Genomic DNA, 16331 nt, shown 5'->3' with positions numbered 1-16331 from the left:
AGGTATAGTCTCACTTCAACTCCAGCGCTCGTAGAGTCAACACCTCTCTCGCGATCTTTGTCTGACGATGGGAATCTGAGTATTCCCGAAAGCTCACCAAACTTTCTTTAGTTGAATGTCGAATCTCAAAATTTGTTAATTAGCTATTGAACCCAATCAGGTCTATTGGGGCCCCGTAAAGGCCCATTTCCTGAGTTCTACAATTGACTGATTCACAATTATGATGAAGTCAACATGAAATTTCAAACTCGGGCGTTCGTCCAACTGCTAACTGAATGCGGGCTTTCAACTCGAAAATAGATAGGTAATATGCACACAAAAAGATAATGCTTCATTTTATACCGATTAAAGGAAGTGTTCAACCATTGTAGAATAGAATATAATATACCTTGTTTATACTACCAGCATAGGACTGAAAAGTCCCTTTACTCTGGCAGTCTAAACAAGGTCCTATGTCCATCGAAATTTTGACCCGATTACATTACTTTCCTTCCTATAGGATAAGGAAAGTAAAAAAGATCTCACGACCATTTATTTGATACCTACCTTTGTAAATCTGTTCTTTTTAACTGGAAAAAAAATGTCATTATCATGCCAATGAAATTCCAAAATAAAATCTCCACTTACCTTGTGATAAAGTGAACAAGGTCGCAAAGGCTAGCAAATATTTGTGCCACATGTTGAAAAAAAAAAGGAACTGGCCAAAAAAGGAAAAAAAATCTAAAAACCGAGGAAACTCAGAAAAAAATCAAAAACAAGTCACTCAATAAAATCAAAACGGATAAAAAATCAAAATTCACAACCGCTAAGAAAAATCAAACATTTTTCGACGAAAAAAGTTTAAAAACAATACTGGCTTTCAAAAAATAAAAATAAAAAAAATGCACAAAATTGGCTAAAAAATGCAAGTTTTTTTTCTTTTGAGGGATTTTTTTTCGATGTTTTCAGTTCAAGGGATTCTCATAGACTGAAATCTGAAACTTGGTTGCAAGGTTTTGAAGTCAGGAACTCAGGATGTTACAGTCTTCGCTCTTGACTTTGAAAACCACTCGTGGTACTCGGTTTACATGGTTCTTGGGTTCAGGAACTCTAGTCTTGGTACTTGGTACTCTTCTTGGGTTCAGGTCTTCTTTGGTTCACTGATTAGCGATTCTTGGCTGATAATATAACAAGCTGGTTTGGCTATTGTTCAGAGCTGAAGCGATTGGATCGTCTTTCTGGCTTACCTATTTCAGCTGAAGTATTTTGTATTTTGGCCAGTTGAAGTAGTATTTCAGCCTCTTGAAGTACCTAGTATTTCAGCCTCTAAAGTATTCCAGCCAGTTGATTTGAGACTTGTTTTTTTTTTTTTAATTTGATGATTTTGCATTTTTTAGTTGTAAAATCATCAGGTGACCTGAAGATAATAATAATAATAATACAGGCCTGCCTCGGTAGTGAAGTGGTTAAGACGTTCGCCTGGTAAACAGGAGAGCGCGGGTTCAATCCCAGCCGAGGCATGGAACTTTGTCTCCATAAATTTCTTAGAGTTGCTTGGAGGGTAGAGCGTCTATCTCGAAAGCGCAAGGTCAGGGATTCAATTTCCGCCCGGGTCGATCTTTAACCTAACCGGATAACATCCGTTCACTGAAAGGCTGGCTTTCTCCTTTCTCTCTGGGGCACGGTTGATCCAGTGGTAACGCGCTTGCTTGCCATGCAGAAGGTCCAGTCAGGGATTCAATTTCCGCCCGGGTCGATCTTTAACCTAACCGGATAACATCCGTTCACTGAAAGGCTGGCTTTCTCCTTTCTCTCTTAAATTGCGGGACGATAAGACCTCCGTTCTTACAGCGCCTCCATCAAACCTCCCACTTTCTTTCCTTTTCAAGTAGGAAAAAAAGGAAAAAATGAAGAATAAAACAAAAAGAATAAACATCCACCTACTTGACAAGTTGCTTCATATCAGCCCGCGCTACTGTCAGTGCACAATCATACAAATGCCCGCACAACTGTCACAGTCAAGTGCAGCTCGCTCGAGCCTGGTGAGTTACTGACTGGATGACAAGTTTCTTGTATCAATCGACTCAATTGTTAGTACTGTTAGTATTATGGAACAACTTGTTCTAAGCTGACAGTCTGTCACAGTCAAGTGCAGCTCGCTCGAGCCTGGTGAGTTACTGACTGGATGACAAGTTTCTTGTATCAATCGACTCAATTGTTAGTACCTACTGTTAGTATTATCGAACAACTTGTTCTAAGCTAACAGTCTAAATAAACACATTTTTAAAATTATTAAGCAAGGTCCTTTGATGTAAACCTCATGTGTTATACTGGTAAACGTAAACCCAGTAGGGAATGACAATGAAAAAAGATACAACAGGTAAAGATAGGTAGTGGTAGAGACATTGTGAAAGTAATTGTGATAAGGAAAATAGAGGTGATATATGTGATAAGGAAAAGGAAAAGGAAAAGGAAAATAAACACATTTTTAAAATAATTAAGCAAGGTCCTTTGATGTAAACCTCATGTGTTATACTGGTAAAGGTAAACCCGTAAAATACACGAGACCTTGTTTAGACTGCTGGGGTAAAGGGAGTTTTTAGCCTCATTCGAGCAGGATAAACAGGTATATTCTATTCTACTTATACTGTCACAGTTATACAAGTGCCCGGGCAGAGATGACAAAACTACCACTCTCCTAATATTGGTGGAGATGTCAAAACTACCACTCTCCTAATATTAGTGGAGATGTCAAAACTACCAATATTTTGTACCTATCACTCTCTTGGTTTTAGTTTGTTCGTTTGTTTCACAAGAACTTTCGAATGGTTCGTCCGATTTTGATGACATTCGACAAACATGTTTAGCATCTAAAGGTCATTTTCTGATTAGCCATTGAATCCAGTTGGGCCTATGAGGGCCCGTAAAGGCCCTCTTCCTGAGATCTACACTCTACAGTTCACTGACCCATTAGTATAAAGACAACATGAAATCCTAAATCCGGGCGTTAATTCAACTTCAACATGAGTCCTGGGTGTTAATCCAACTTAACTGAATGCGGGCTTTAAACAACTTTACACACAAATTTAATACACCAAAAGATATAGTGTAATTTGTTTTCATTGTAGATTGCCAGACCAGGACCCATTATAAACTCCGAGATACCAAAAACTACAATGCATATTGGGCTATTAGATGTAGGATACAAATATGTATACCAGGGTACAAAATGGTATACTGGTTCTTATCTCTGCAGGTGTAAATGATGTCACTTTTGAAAGATATAGTGTAATTTGTTTTCATTGTAGATTGCCAGACCAGGACCCATTATAAACTCCGAGATACCAAAAACTACAATGCATATTAGGCTATTAGATGTAGGATACAAATATGTATACCAGGATACAAAATGGTATACTGGTTCTTATCTCTGCAGGTGTAAATGATGTCACTTTTAGACAGATGTATTTTAGGACCCCCAGAGATGCAGGTGACACTTTGCTCTATCAGGGAATTATATTTGTTTGACACAAGTTCAACTGTAGTCATAGGTAGATACTAATAATACATGCCTGCCTCGGTGGTGTAGTGGTTAAGATAATCGTAAACAGGAGGGCGCGGGTTCAATCCCAGCCGAGGCATGGAAATTTATCTCCTTTTTCTCCACAGGCGCTTTGATGCTTGCTTGGAGGGTTGTCTGCCTTGTAAGAGTAAGCGGGTTCGATTTCCGTCCGGGACGAAGCGGGTTCGATTTCCGTTGGCTTTCTCTCCTGATATGTTAATATTATGTATGTATTAGTGGAGATGTCAAAACTACCAATCTCCTGATATGTTAATATTATGTCATGTATTAGTGGAGATGTCAAATAATCTACCACTCTCCTAATATTAGTGGAGATGTCAAATCTACCAATATTTTGTATCACTCTCTTGGTTTTAGTTTGTTCGTTTGTTTCACAATAACTTTCGAATGGTTCGTCCGATTTTGATGACATTCGACAAACATGTTTAGCATCTAAAGGTCATTTGCTGATTAGCCATTGAATCCAATTGGGCCTATGAGGGCCCGTAAAGGCCCTCTTCCTGAGATCTACACTCTACAGTTCACTGACCCATTAGTATAAAGTGGTTTTTCCCCATTTAGGTGCTGGGTCATATTATCTTTTTAACACCACTAAGGTTAGGTTAATTTTAGATATTATTTTATTTTTTTCTCCTTCTTTTTCTTTTCTTTTCTACGTTGTACAATATTGTATTCATTGTTGTATTTTTAATGTTATATTATGTACAATAAAAATAAATTGAATTGAATTGAGAACACCAGAAAGAAACCCTTTGAATTTTTTTGATTGCAAATATGTACAAGATACCTAGATATTTGCCATCACAAAATGTGTACCTACAATTTTTTCGTCGTTCAATATTTGCAATCGAAAAACGGGTACAATTTTTTGTCGATTCGAACCCGGGACCTTCTGCATAGCGAAGAAGCGTGTAACCGTGCCCCTATGTTTTATGTTTTTGAGTACATTAGCCCCTAGGTTGGTTACTATTTACTTTCTTGATTACCTGTATACCTGTGGAGTTAGGTTATTATAGTTGATAGTTGAGCTGTTAAGGTGTTATATTTGTTCAAATCATCTAACAGTTCCAGCAGCACTCACATTTTCGTGGATATTTTTGTTACTTTCTATGTACATCGTCCACAGCTTAACTCCATATACAAAAAGCTCAGATATAGGGACAAACAAGTATTGTGTATTTTATTGAACGAAGAAGAACTCATATGTAAAGTGAAGGATAAATGTAAGATCGAAGATGTTTTATTGGAAAAATTAATGACAATGAAAAAGCTCAGGGAAGAGAGGAAGGCAGGGAATACTATCTATTGAGATGTTGCCTTAGCAACCAGAATACAGAGTGGACTGGTGATTGTAAATACTGGGTGGATACACAACAACAAGCCTAAAAGTTGGGTTAGGCTTGTACGAATCTATGGTATCTACATTATGTGGAGCCTCCTTTACATGTGTAAAAGGAACCTATACTATGTAGGTAATTCTCTACCACCTAACCTAAGAACTCCATTATTATGTGGTCAATTTCTCAATAGGTAAAGGACGAGGTGAAATCTATGTTATCGAGACAGTGTGGACGGTTCAGTCGACATCGATCGACGGTCCAGTCGACTGTGTGGATACACTGATTGTCATTTACTGACTGGGTGACAACTTGACAAGTTCTACTTTAATATTGTCACACCCTGTAGGTATATTATAATGTTAAGGGACCAATATGGTTTTTATACACATTGTTAACAATGACTTTTTTATACAATATTACAATAACTTTCATGTTTTTATTTCACAATAAGTTGAATAAGTTTTCTTCTTGAATGACTCGTATGGCGTGAGAAATACTTCTGGGACAGGGCTGAACTAAGTTGACCATTAGAGACCGAATGGTAAAATAAACAAATCTAAGGTTCCTTCGTTCCTTATTCGGTAGATATCCAGTGAAAAATGATTCACAGATAAAGAAAATTTTCTTTATAAATCTATCTCTGTAAGAACATTTTTACTCGCATAACTAATATGTCTGAGAGGTATTCTTTTCCATCCAATGTGACACTTTTAGCATCTTTTCAAAGAAAAAAGAAAAATAAAAAGGTACACTAAAACCGGTGCCAGTTTAATACCTACTTATCTGCCTTTAAAATTCGAAATCTCAAATTCAAATCAATCGATAATTACAACGGGCAATTTCTAACCTCATCGATCAAGAGATAAAATTGAGACATTTGGGTAATCTATCTCTGAAGACGAATCTCCAGTGATCTTGAAACACTGATAACTCTGATGAGAGAAGTGATAACTCTAACCGAGAAAAAATCTGGTGTGAACATCACACGACTTTCCGCCTCATCGATCAAGAGATAAAATTGAGACATTTGGGTAATCTATCTCTGAAGACGAATCTCCAGTGATCTTGAAACACTGATAACTCTAACCGAGAAAAAAAGATCTCACGACCATTTATTTGATACCTTTGTAAATCTGTTCCTTTTAACTGGAAAAAAATGTCATTATCGTGCCAATGAAATTCCAAAATAAAATCTCCACTTACCTTGTGATAAAGTGAACAAGGTCGCAAAGGCCAGCAAATATTTGTGCCACATGTTGGAAAAAAAGGAACTGGCCAAAAAAGGAAAAAAATCTAAAAACCGAGGAAACTCAAGAAACAAGGTCGTAGTAAAAAAAAAAAAAAAATAAAAAATAATAATAATAACAATAATAACAAAAATCTTGGGACTCTCCCATGACATTTCACCTCTAAATGCGTGTCCAAACATAGTCGACCGCCGTCGGCGACGATCCACATCGATTCACAATAAATTCACATCGATCGACGAGGTGAAATCTATGTTATCGAGGCAGTGTGGACGGTTCAATCGACATCGATCGACGGTCCAGTCGACTGTGTGGATACACTGATTGTCATTTACTGACTGGGTGACAACTTGACAAGTTCTACTTTAATATTGTCACACCCTGTAGGTATATTATTATAATGTTAAGGGACCAATATGGTTTTTATACACATTGTTAACAATGACTTTTTTTATACAATATTACAATAACTTTCATGTTTTTATTTCACAATAAGTTGAATAAGTTTTCTTCTTGAATGACTTGTGCTGGCCTGGCGTGAGAAATACTTCTGGGACAGGGCTGGACTATGTTGACCAATAGAGACCAAATGGTAAAATAAACAAATAAAAGGTTCCTCCGTTCCCAATTTGATAGGTATCCACTCAGACAAAAATGTTTCACAGATGGATGAAATTTTGCTCCATAAATTTAGGCCGGTAGGGAACTATTTGCTCGCGTTACGAAGATGTTTGAGGGTAGGAAAGAATTCCATCCAATGTGACACTTTTGGCTTCTTTCCAAAAAATTCCAATTGGATTTCGAAGGCAAGATCGGGGTTTATGGGATGTGTTGGTGCAGATTTTCCAAATTTGACGGAATTTGAAAAACATTTGAATTTCAAGACTTCAGAGTATTCATTGATCTGACTCACCAACTGAGTGGTCCACGAAAAAGAGTAGTTCTTCATAAGTTCATAACTCACTCTTCACTTTTCTCAACTCTGAATTTCCATGTTGGAATTTGTGTTGGTGTTTTTACTCATGCTTTTAAAAACTGACATTTTGTTTTATTCTCTTTGTTCTTAATGATACCGTTGCTTTTCATCCTTATTATTTATTATTACCTACCTACTTTATTAATGTTGTTTTTATTCTAATTATTATCTTAAGTGCATTTCTTGTTGCATATAAACTTGTTTTTGATGTTGCCATGTCCTAGGGAGTGTTTCGTTATTTTTTAGTATCTTTTTAGGTAAGTGTACCATTTATTCGCCCTTCTAAAAAACGTACCATTTATTGGCCCACCTGTGGGTCTGCGCTACATAAGTCTGAACTGGACGAACTTTTTCAAGATCCAATTTTATCAAAAGAATGGGCTTAAAGAATGCTATCGAACCAGTGGTATTCCAAAATTGTAGTCATAAAAACAAAAATTAGAAAAATCAAAGTTCCTTCCTAAGAAAAATTTTAGTCGATTTTTGCTAAAATCTAACCGTTTTTCTTAAGGATTCATATTTACGCCTTAAGGTTTCTACACGTTATTTTTCATTATTATTCAATCTTAAGATATCTGGGATAAAGTAGACAATATTCCACGTCTTTTGGTTAAAGTATCAATTTTTTATCTTTAATACAGACCATTTAAAAGGCATGGGCGAATAAATGGATCAAAAGTTTAGCCATGTTCCTAATGTTCGCCCCATGGGCGAACAATTGGAACTCCCTATAAAATCATGGTTCCTATTATTGGCCCATGGCGTTTTTCTCGTTTCTATTCCAATAAGAAGCGATTAAAAGCTTTAGGGGTGAACATTATAAAAAAAATACCTTTACTTTGAGGTTTTTGTACAATTTAATGATGTAAATACCTAACACATAATTAGTTATTTACCTATGACTTGTGATGAAAAAAAAAGCCGTATCAACTGCTTTAGATAATATTTTCGGCAGCTTTATATTTAATATAAATGATTATCAATATAAATAATAATAATAATAATAATAATAATAATAATAATAATAATAATAATAATAATAATAATAATAATAATAATAATAATAATAATAATAATAATAATAATAATAATAATAATAATAATAATAATAATAATAATAATAATAATAATAATAATAATAATAATAATAATAATAATAATAATAATAATAATAATAATAATAATAATAATAATAATAATAATAATAATAATAATAATAATAATAATAATAATAATAATAATAATAATAATAATAATAATAATAATAATAATAATAATAATAATAATAATAATAATAATAATAATAATAATAATAATAATAATAATAATAATAATAATAATAATAATAATAATAATAATAATAATAATAATAATAATAATAATAATAATAATAATAATAATAATGATAATAATAATAATAATAATAATTGGACAAACAGTTTGAGCGAACATTATCCGTCCAGGATAGAATCCGCCGGGCGGGAATCGAACCAGCGCCCTAGCGCTTACAAGGCAACAACCCAATGTGTTGAAACATGAAATAAATAAACTTTGATACTTTTGCTACCAACCAAGCTTACTAGGCTGACTAATTTTATCCCAAAGAGTAAAGGTTCGTTCTCGGAACGGCCGGCTTTCTCCTATCTTGTCCTCTCTTCTCTTTCGAGACAATAAGACCTTAGCAGTTGTCATTGTGTAGTTACTTATACTACCTTGGTTAGACTGGGGTTGAAAGGGACTTTTCAGTCTCATTCTAGCACTATAAATGAGGTATATTCTATTCTATTCTATTCTATTCTATTATTCTACTTACCTACACATTTCCCTTTTGCTACCAACCAAGCTTACTAGGCTGACTAATTTTATCCCAAAGAGTAAAGGTTCGTTCTCGGAACGGCCGGCTTTCTCCTATCCTGTCCTCTCTTCTCTTTCTAGACAATAAGACCTTAGCAGTTGTCATTATGTAGTTACCTACTACCTTGGTTAGACTGGGGGTTGAAAGGGACTTTTCAGTCTCATTCTAGCAGTATAAATGAGCTATATTCTATTCTATTCTATTCTACTACTTACCTACACATTTCCTTAAATCCTCTATCTCTACACATAGATGTAGATAATATTTTGATGTGAATCCTATCTTTAACATTTATACGAGCAAAGATAATGGAAGTAAACATTGTGAACTATTTGATCCTAAACCACAAAATCAAGTTAGAAGTTAGTGAACCCGCAGTGGTTTGAAATGACACGTGCAGAGGCAGTATATAGTCCTGATGATCTTTGTCACTAGTCACTGGTGGTGTAAGTCCATCACTGGTGGTATAAGTCCCCAACGAGGACTTTTTAGTCCAAAAGGGCCCCGAAAGGAGTTTGATGACTTTTTTTTCTGGAATTATCAAATCAAATATATTTAATGTATATCAATATAAGTTATTGTTTACACAGGTTAGGATCGAGGTACCTATGTATATGCATATAGTCCTGATGATCTTTGTCACTAGTCACTGGTGGTGTAAGTCCATCACTGGTGGTGTAAGTCCATCACTGGTGGTGTAAGTCCACAACGAGGACTTTTCAGTCCAAAAGGGTCCCGAAAGGAGTTTGATGACTTTTTTTCTGGAATTATCGAGGTACCGTATATGTTTTTTCTCCTTCTTTTTCTTTTCTTTTCTAACTGACGTTGTACAATTGTATTCATTGAAATGTTGTATTTTTAATGTTATATTATGTAACAATAAAAATAAATTGAATTGAAATTGAATTGAATTGAGAACACCAGAAAGAAACCCTTTGATTTTTTTTTATTTTATTGCAAATATGTAGCTAGATATTTGCCATCAAAAAATGTGCACCTACAATTTTTTCGTCGTGGTTTTTCCCCATTTAGGTGCTGGGTCATATTATCTTTTTAACACCACTAAGGTTAGGTTAATTTTAGATATTATTTTATTTTTTTCTTTTTCTTTTCTTTTCTAACTGACTTTGTACAATTGTATTCATTGAAATGTTGTATTTTTAATGTTATATTATGTAACAATAAAAACAAATTGAATTGAATTGAGAACACCAGAAAGAAACCCTTTGAATTTTTTTGACTGCAAATATGTACCTAGATATTTGCAATCAAAAAATGTGTACCTACAATTTTTTCGTCGTTCAATATTTGCAATCGAAAAACGGGTGCAATTTTTTGTCGATGGGTGATTTTTTGTCGATTCGAACCCGGGACCTTCTGCATGGCGAAGAAGCGTGTAACCGTGCCCCTATGTTTTATGTTTTTGAGTACATTAGCCTGTAGGTTGGTTACTATTTACTTTCTTGATTACCTGTATACCTGTGGAGTTAGGTTATTATAGTTGAGCTGTTAAGGTGTTATATTTGTTCAAATCATATAACAGTTCTGGCAGCACTCACATTTTCGTGGATATTTTTGTTACTTTCTATGTACATCGTCCACCGCTTAACCCATAAGAGCCGAACTTCTTTTTTTTTCGTTGGATCTTGCTGATATTTAACCGCTTCTAACTCCAGACCGGTACTGAGTAAACATGTCAAATACTATTGAAAATAGTAGGAAATTTAGTTTTCTAACCGATGCTCTCTTATTTGGAGTGATGCTCTCTTATTTGGAGTGACTGAGAGGTTTTGGCGAAAAAGAGAGAAGGGTTCGGTCAAGTTTGGTGTGACTTTAATGTAGACCTCGGCTCTCATGGGTTAACTCCATACACAAAAAGCTCAGATATAGGGACAAACAAGCCTAAAAGTTGGGTAAGGCTTGTACGAATCTATGGTATTTACATTATGTGGAGCCTCCTTTACATCTGTAAAAGGAACCTATATTATGTAATTCTCTACCACCTAACCTAAGAACTTCATTATTATGTGGTCAATTTCTCCAATAAAGGATTTAAAATTCTACGCCTCGGGTGGGATCGAACCCGCGCTCCATTGTTTACCAGGTAAGGGTCTTGACCACTGCGCCAACGAGTCAGGTAAAAGCATGGAAGTTAATCCCTAGTAGGCTCTTCTATGTATGACTATAGTGGTTGACCCGTCCTTTGTACGGGATCAGCGTGGCATAAGAGTCATAACTTTGAGGTGCTGCCATTTTGAATCGGGATGGAATATGACAAATTTAAATAGCCTATGTCACCCTCAGTACTCTTCTCAACAACCACAAAAAATTTCATCAAAATCGGTCAAGCCGTTTTTTCGTAAAAAGAGCACAACAAAAGGTCCATCAGAGTAACAGCGCCGTAACAGACAGACATACATGTACATGTTTCTGTGTATGCAATATGCAACAATTTAGTCGAATTTCGCGTTATTTTCATAGTATAACTTCTCGCTGTTTCTTATTTTCAAAAAATGATCTCTTTCTACGTTTCTACCTTGCAAGTTTCCATTGAAAACTAAAAAGGATCCCTTATTTCAATTGAATCGACCTGTCCTATAGGATAGAACGATAATGGCTATGTGTGTATGTAATTTCAATTATTAAGATAATGATAATGCCAGCCTGACTTTGCACCATCTAAACCAGGGGTTCTTAACCTTTTAGAATTGGCGGACCACTATTGATAAACCAAAAATCTCGCGGACCACTTGAGATTATGTATGTTTGTATGTATATGCAATCAATTGTACATTGTACACGCTATGTGACAATGGGTAGGTATGTATTAGAGGACCTATATCTACCTGTAGGAAAAGAAATAGAAAATGAGAAAAATTAACATTATTATTTATTTATTTTTTTGTTTGTTGAGAAAAACAATTTTTTTATTGTATAAAATTAAGGTATGTTATATAAAATAGAGACACGATGACTTTTTCCTTACTCACCTCTCGCGGACCACCTGAAACCTTCTCGCGGACCACTAGTGGTCCACGGACCATAGGTTAAGAATGGCTGATATAGCTCATCCTAGTCATCCTTCATCAAATCGTCATCGTTAGTGAAAACAGTAAACGCACAGAGTTATAACAGCACATTGATTCTAAAGGTCCGTTCCGACTTGTGAGTTTCATCCGATTTTTTTCCGAATGTCCTGTAGGCAATGTAATTTAAATGAGAGTGTTCCCACTACACACGACACTGTAGCGCGTCTTAAGGCATGTTAAAGTCGCACATTCCTGACGCTTTGAGACCTCAGTAACTTTTTTTCAGCATCATAAAATCCCGAGGACAAAGTCCCATACAGGGTGTCACAATGACTTTCTCTCTCCCTATCTCTTGTTCCTAAGGGAAAATAGGCTAATATGGGCCACTTTGGGTTATCCTAGTCTCGTCTCTTTGGTGGCAACCTCTTTGGTGGCTATTACCATTAATATCTTTTTTTATATTTATAATTTTCTCCATCCTTTTCAATGTTAAACCTATCCTGCCAAATTTCAAGTTTCTACGACATCGGGAAGTGCCTCAACATTTTGATGAGTGAGTGAGTCAGCAGTAAAATTAGCGATTTTCAAACCGTTTTTTCTACCCCTTCCGGTAAAGCTAGAACTGCGGAATTTTGCAGGTATAATAAGGAAGTATAGGTTAACATATGGTCCAAATTTCGTGAGATTACATTGAAAATTGACGGAGTTATGATAGGGGTAAAAATGCGTCGAAATGCTTCGTGTAATATACACATAAACACATTACACACTGGCGTGCTCAGGCCGGAACTTGGCCTGGCGCACTGCCGTGCGCCTAGATGTATGTACTTATGTTTGATGTAAATAAATGAGGCCTGTTTAAACTGTTGGCATAATGGGAATTTTTAGTCTTAGCCGACAGTATAAATAAGGTATATTAAATAAAATTAAAATTACTTTGAGAAAAACACCCGTTTGAATAATACCAACCATATCGTTGCTGAACTTTGAACGTGGCCCCCCTCTGTGGCCGAGTGGTCAAGAGCACTGGCTCAACCTAAAGGGGCTGGATTCGAACACCGGATAGGGTGGAATTCTAACCAATCTTTTCCGATCTAGAACGACCGTCTGAGGAGGGGGACTCTTCCTCCTAATCACTTTATTTAAGATGTGTGTTCCACCGCCGTTTTCATTTCGTAGCAATGAACAACTGCCTGCCTCGGTGGTGTAGTGGTCAAGGCGCTCGCCTGGTAAACAGGAGGGCGTGGGTTCAATCCCAGCCGAGGTATGGAATACCTACCTCGGTGGTGTAGTGGTCAAGGCGCTACCTACCTCGGTGGTGTAGTGGTCAAGGCGCTACCTACCTCGGTGGTGTAGTGGTCAAGGCGCTACCTACCTCGGTGGTGTAGTGGTCAAGGCGCTACCTACCTCGGTGGTGTAGTGGTCAAGGCGCTACCTACCTCGGTGGTGTAGTGGTCAAGGCGCTACCTACCTCGGTGGTGTAGTGGTCAAGGCGCTACCTACCTCGGTGGTGTAGTGGTCAAGGCGCTACCTACCTCGGTGGTGTAGTGGTCAAGGCGCTACCTACCTCGGTGGTGTAGTGGTCAAGGCGCTACCTACCTCGGTGGTGTAGTGGTCAAGGCGCTACCTACCTCGGTGGTGTAGTGGTCAAGGCGCTACCTACCTCGGTGGTGTAGTGGTCAAGGCGCTACCTACCTCGGTGGTGTAGTGGTCAAGGCGCTACCTACCTCGGTGGTGTAGTGGTCAAGGCGCTACCTACCTCGGTGGTGTAGTGGTCAAGGCGCTACCTACCTCGGTGGTGTAGTGGTCAAGGCGCTACCTACCTCGGTGGTGTAGTGGTCAAGGCGCTACCTACCTCGGTGGTGTAGTGGTCAAGGCGCTACCTACCTCGGTGGTGTAGTGGTCAAGGCGCTCGCCTGGTAAACAGGAGGGCGTGGGTTCAATCCCAGCCGAGGTATGGAATACCTACCTCGGTGGTGTAGTGGTCAAGGCGCTCGCCTGGTAAACAGGAGGGCGTGGGTTCAATCCCAGCCGAGGTATGGAATACCTACCTCGGTGGTGTAGTGGTCAAGGCGCTACCTACCTCGGTGGTGTAGTGGTCAAGGCGCTACCTACCTCGGTGGTGTAGTGGTCAAGGCGCTACCTACCTCGGTGGTGTAGTGGTCAAGGCGCTACCTACCTCGGTGGTGTAGTGGTCAAGGCGCTACCTACCTCGGTGGTGTAGTGGTCAAGGCGCTACCTACCTCGGTGGTGTAGTGGTCAAGGCGCTACCTACCTCGGTGGTGTAGTGGTCAAGGCGCTACCTACCTCGGTGGTGTAGTGGTCAAGGCGCTACCTACCTCGGTGGTGTAGTGGTCAAGGCGCTACCTACCTCGGTGGTGTAGTGGTCAAGGCGCTCGCCTGGTAAACAGGAGGGCGTGGGTTCAATCCCAGCCGAGGTATGGAATACCTACCTCGGTGGTGTAGTGGTCAAGGCGCTACCTACCTCGGTGGTGTAGTGGTCAAGGCGCTACCTACCTCGGTGGTGTAGTGGTCAAGGCGCTACCTACCTCGGTGGTGTAGTGGTCAAGGCGCTACCTACCTCGGTGGTGTAGTGGTCAAGGCGCTACCTACCTCGGTGGTGTAGTGGTCAAGGCGCTACCTACCTCGGTGGTGTAGTGGTCAAGGCGCTACCTACCTCGGTGGTGTAGTGGTCAAGGCGCTACCTACCTCGGTGGTGTAGTGGTCAAGGCGCTACCTACCTCGGTGGTGTAGTGGTCAAGGCGCTACCTACCTCGGTGGTGTAGTGGTCAAGGCGCTCGCCTGGTAAACAGGAGGGCGTGGGTTCAATCACGTAAAAGCCATTCCCGTTACAGTTCCCCCGTCAAACCCCCTTAAAAAAAAAAAAAAAAAAAGATTACTCCAAACCGATCTACCTATTTATTTCCTTTGACAATAGAGTACCTAGTTTGCGACTGGCAATTTCTGGAGACCTTTGTAAGGGCGTTCCCTTGTAGAATTGATATAGGCATTTTATGGAGGCCTTTGTATGGGCGATGCCTACTGTGCAAAATTGACAGACCGGTTTACAATTCTGTAAAGCAGTAAATAAATCACCTATAATGTATGCAATATGCAACAATTTAGTCGAATTTCGCGTTATTTTCATAGTATAACTTCTCGCTGTTTCTTATTTTCAAAAAAAAAAAAAAAAATGTCATATCTTTTTCTACGTTTCCATTGAAAATTAAAAAGGTTCTCTAATTTTATTTATTAATTATTAAGAAAAGCACAACTACTAGAATTTCTTCCCATCTTGTGATTCTTATTTCACCGTTGTTCTCAACTTTGCCCTCCAATCAGCTCTTCCGAGACTCGTGAACCTAACTGTTCTACTCCGTGATACCCATCTCCAAGACATACTACGGGGGGACATGCTATAGCATGGTCATTAAAAACAAGCCAGGAGGAAGAAGATGGGAAGATAGCTCTCTAAAGAAATACCTAATGGATAGGAGATGCGAGGTTCATGTATTATTCAACACACAGAGGCGGAGGGTGTTTGGCCAGATGATTTAATACAATAAAGTTCAGTTTGCAATCTGGAAATCTGTGTCTTCGTTTCTTAAACAGAGGGAGCAAGTCTGGCTGGGGGACGTTACAGGGAGTATACCAGCCTGAATTTCCTCTTGCTAAAGAAATGGCAAAGGTTGAGTGAAAAGGGAATCCTCGGCTACATTGAAGGACAGCTGTATCGGAGAGCTTATTTCGACGGTAGACAGTAGGTATAAGGCACCCCAGTGTGCCACGAGGTCGCCCTAGGCTTGCCGCGAAATTTGGAAGGATTGGACTTTTGAAAACTGTGCCGCGGTGGCCACAACTTTGAGAAGCACTGCCTATTCGTTCAAGGAACGGGTGGTTTCTTAAAAAAAAAGACCTTAGAGGAAAACTATTGGTCCGCCACTGATTCAAACAACTGTTGGTTACTTCGGTGTTAAAAAATATTATACAATAGATCTAACCAATCTGCTGAAATCCAACATAGGCTTGTCACTGGTAATCTCTTACCTCAGATGAGAAACCTCAAGGTATGTAACATTGGAATACTCCAATGAATGTGGGACCAATAAAGTTTTTTTTTTTCTTTTTCTTTTTTCAAGTGACAGGACTCTTCTAAAAGACCTATTCTCTTCCACTGAAAGACTTAGGTACCTATTGTTTCAATCTCAGCTCACTGAGGAAAATGACTTAATATAAATGTGTCTACTGATAGATTGTTGTCTTGGTGTGTTATCTACTGCTATTACCATACTATTAATTTATTATCTACCCTATTTTTTTTT

The 16331-nt window shown here is 38.2% G+C and overlaps 1 protein-coding gene across 1 annotated transcript in view; it reads right to left on the bottom strand.

Moving 5' to 3' along the window:
• LOC103506731 overlaps nucleotides 1-706 on the bottom strand; it is a 36637-nt gene extending 35931 nt beyond the window's left edge. The window contains exon 1 of the mRNA XM_026821717.1: nucleotides 628-706. Coding sequence (XP_026677518.1) covers nucleotides 628-679 — 52 coding nt within the window. The 5' untranslated portion in view covers nucleotides 680-706. The remainder of the gene's footprint in view (nucleotides 1-627) is intronic.
• Nucleotides 707-16331: the final 15625 nt, after the last annotated feature.

The sequence above is a fragment of the Diaphorina citri genome, unplaced genomic scaffold (genome assembly GCF_000475195.1).
Source record: "Diaphorina citri unplaced genomic scaffold, Diaci psyllid genome assembly version 1.1 scaffold257, whole genome shotgun sequence".
In the NCBI taxonomy this organism is placed as follows: Eukaryota; Metazoa; Arthropoda; class Insecta; order Hemiptera; family Psyllidae; genus Diaphorina; species Diaphorina citri.
Note: the sequence above shows the minus strand (reverse complement) of the source record. Positions and strands in the feature narration are given on the sequence as shown.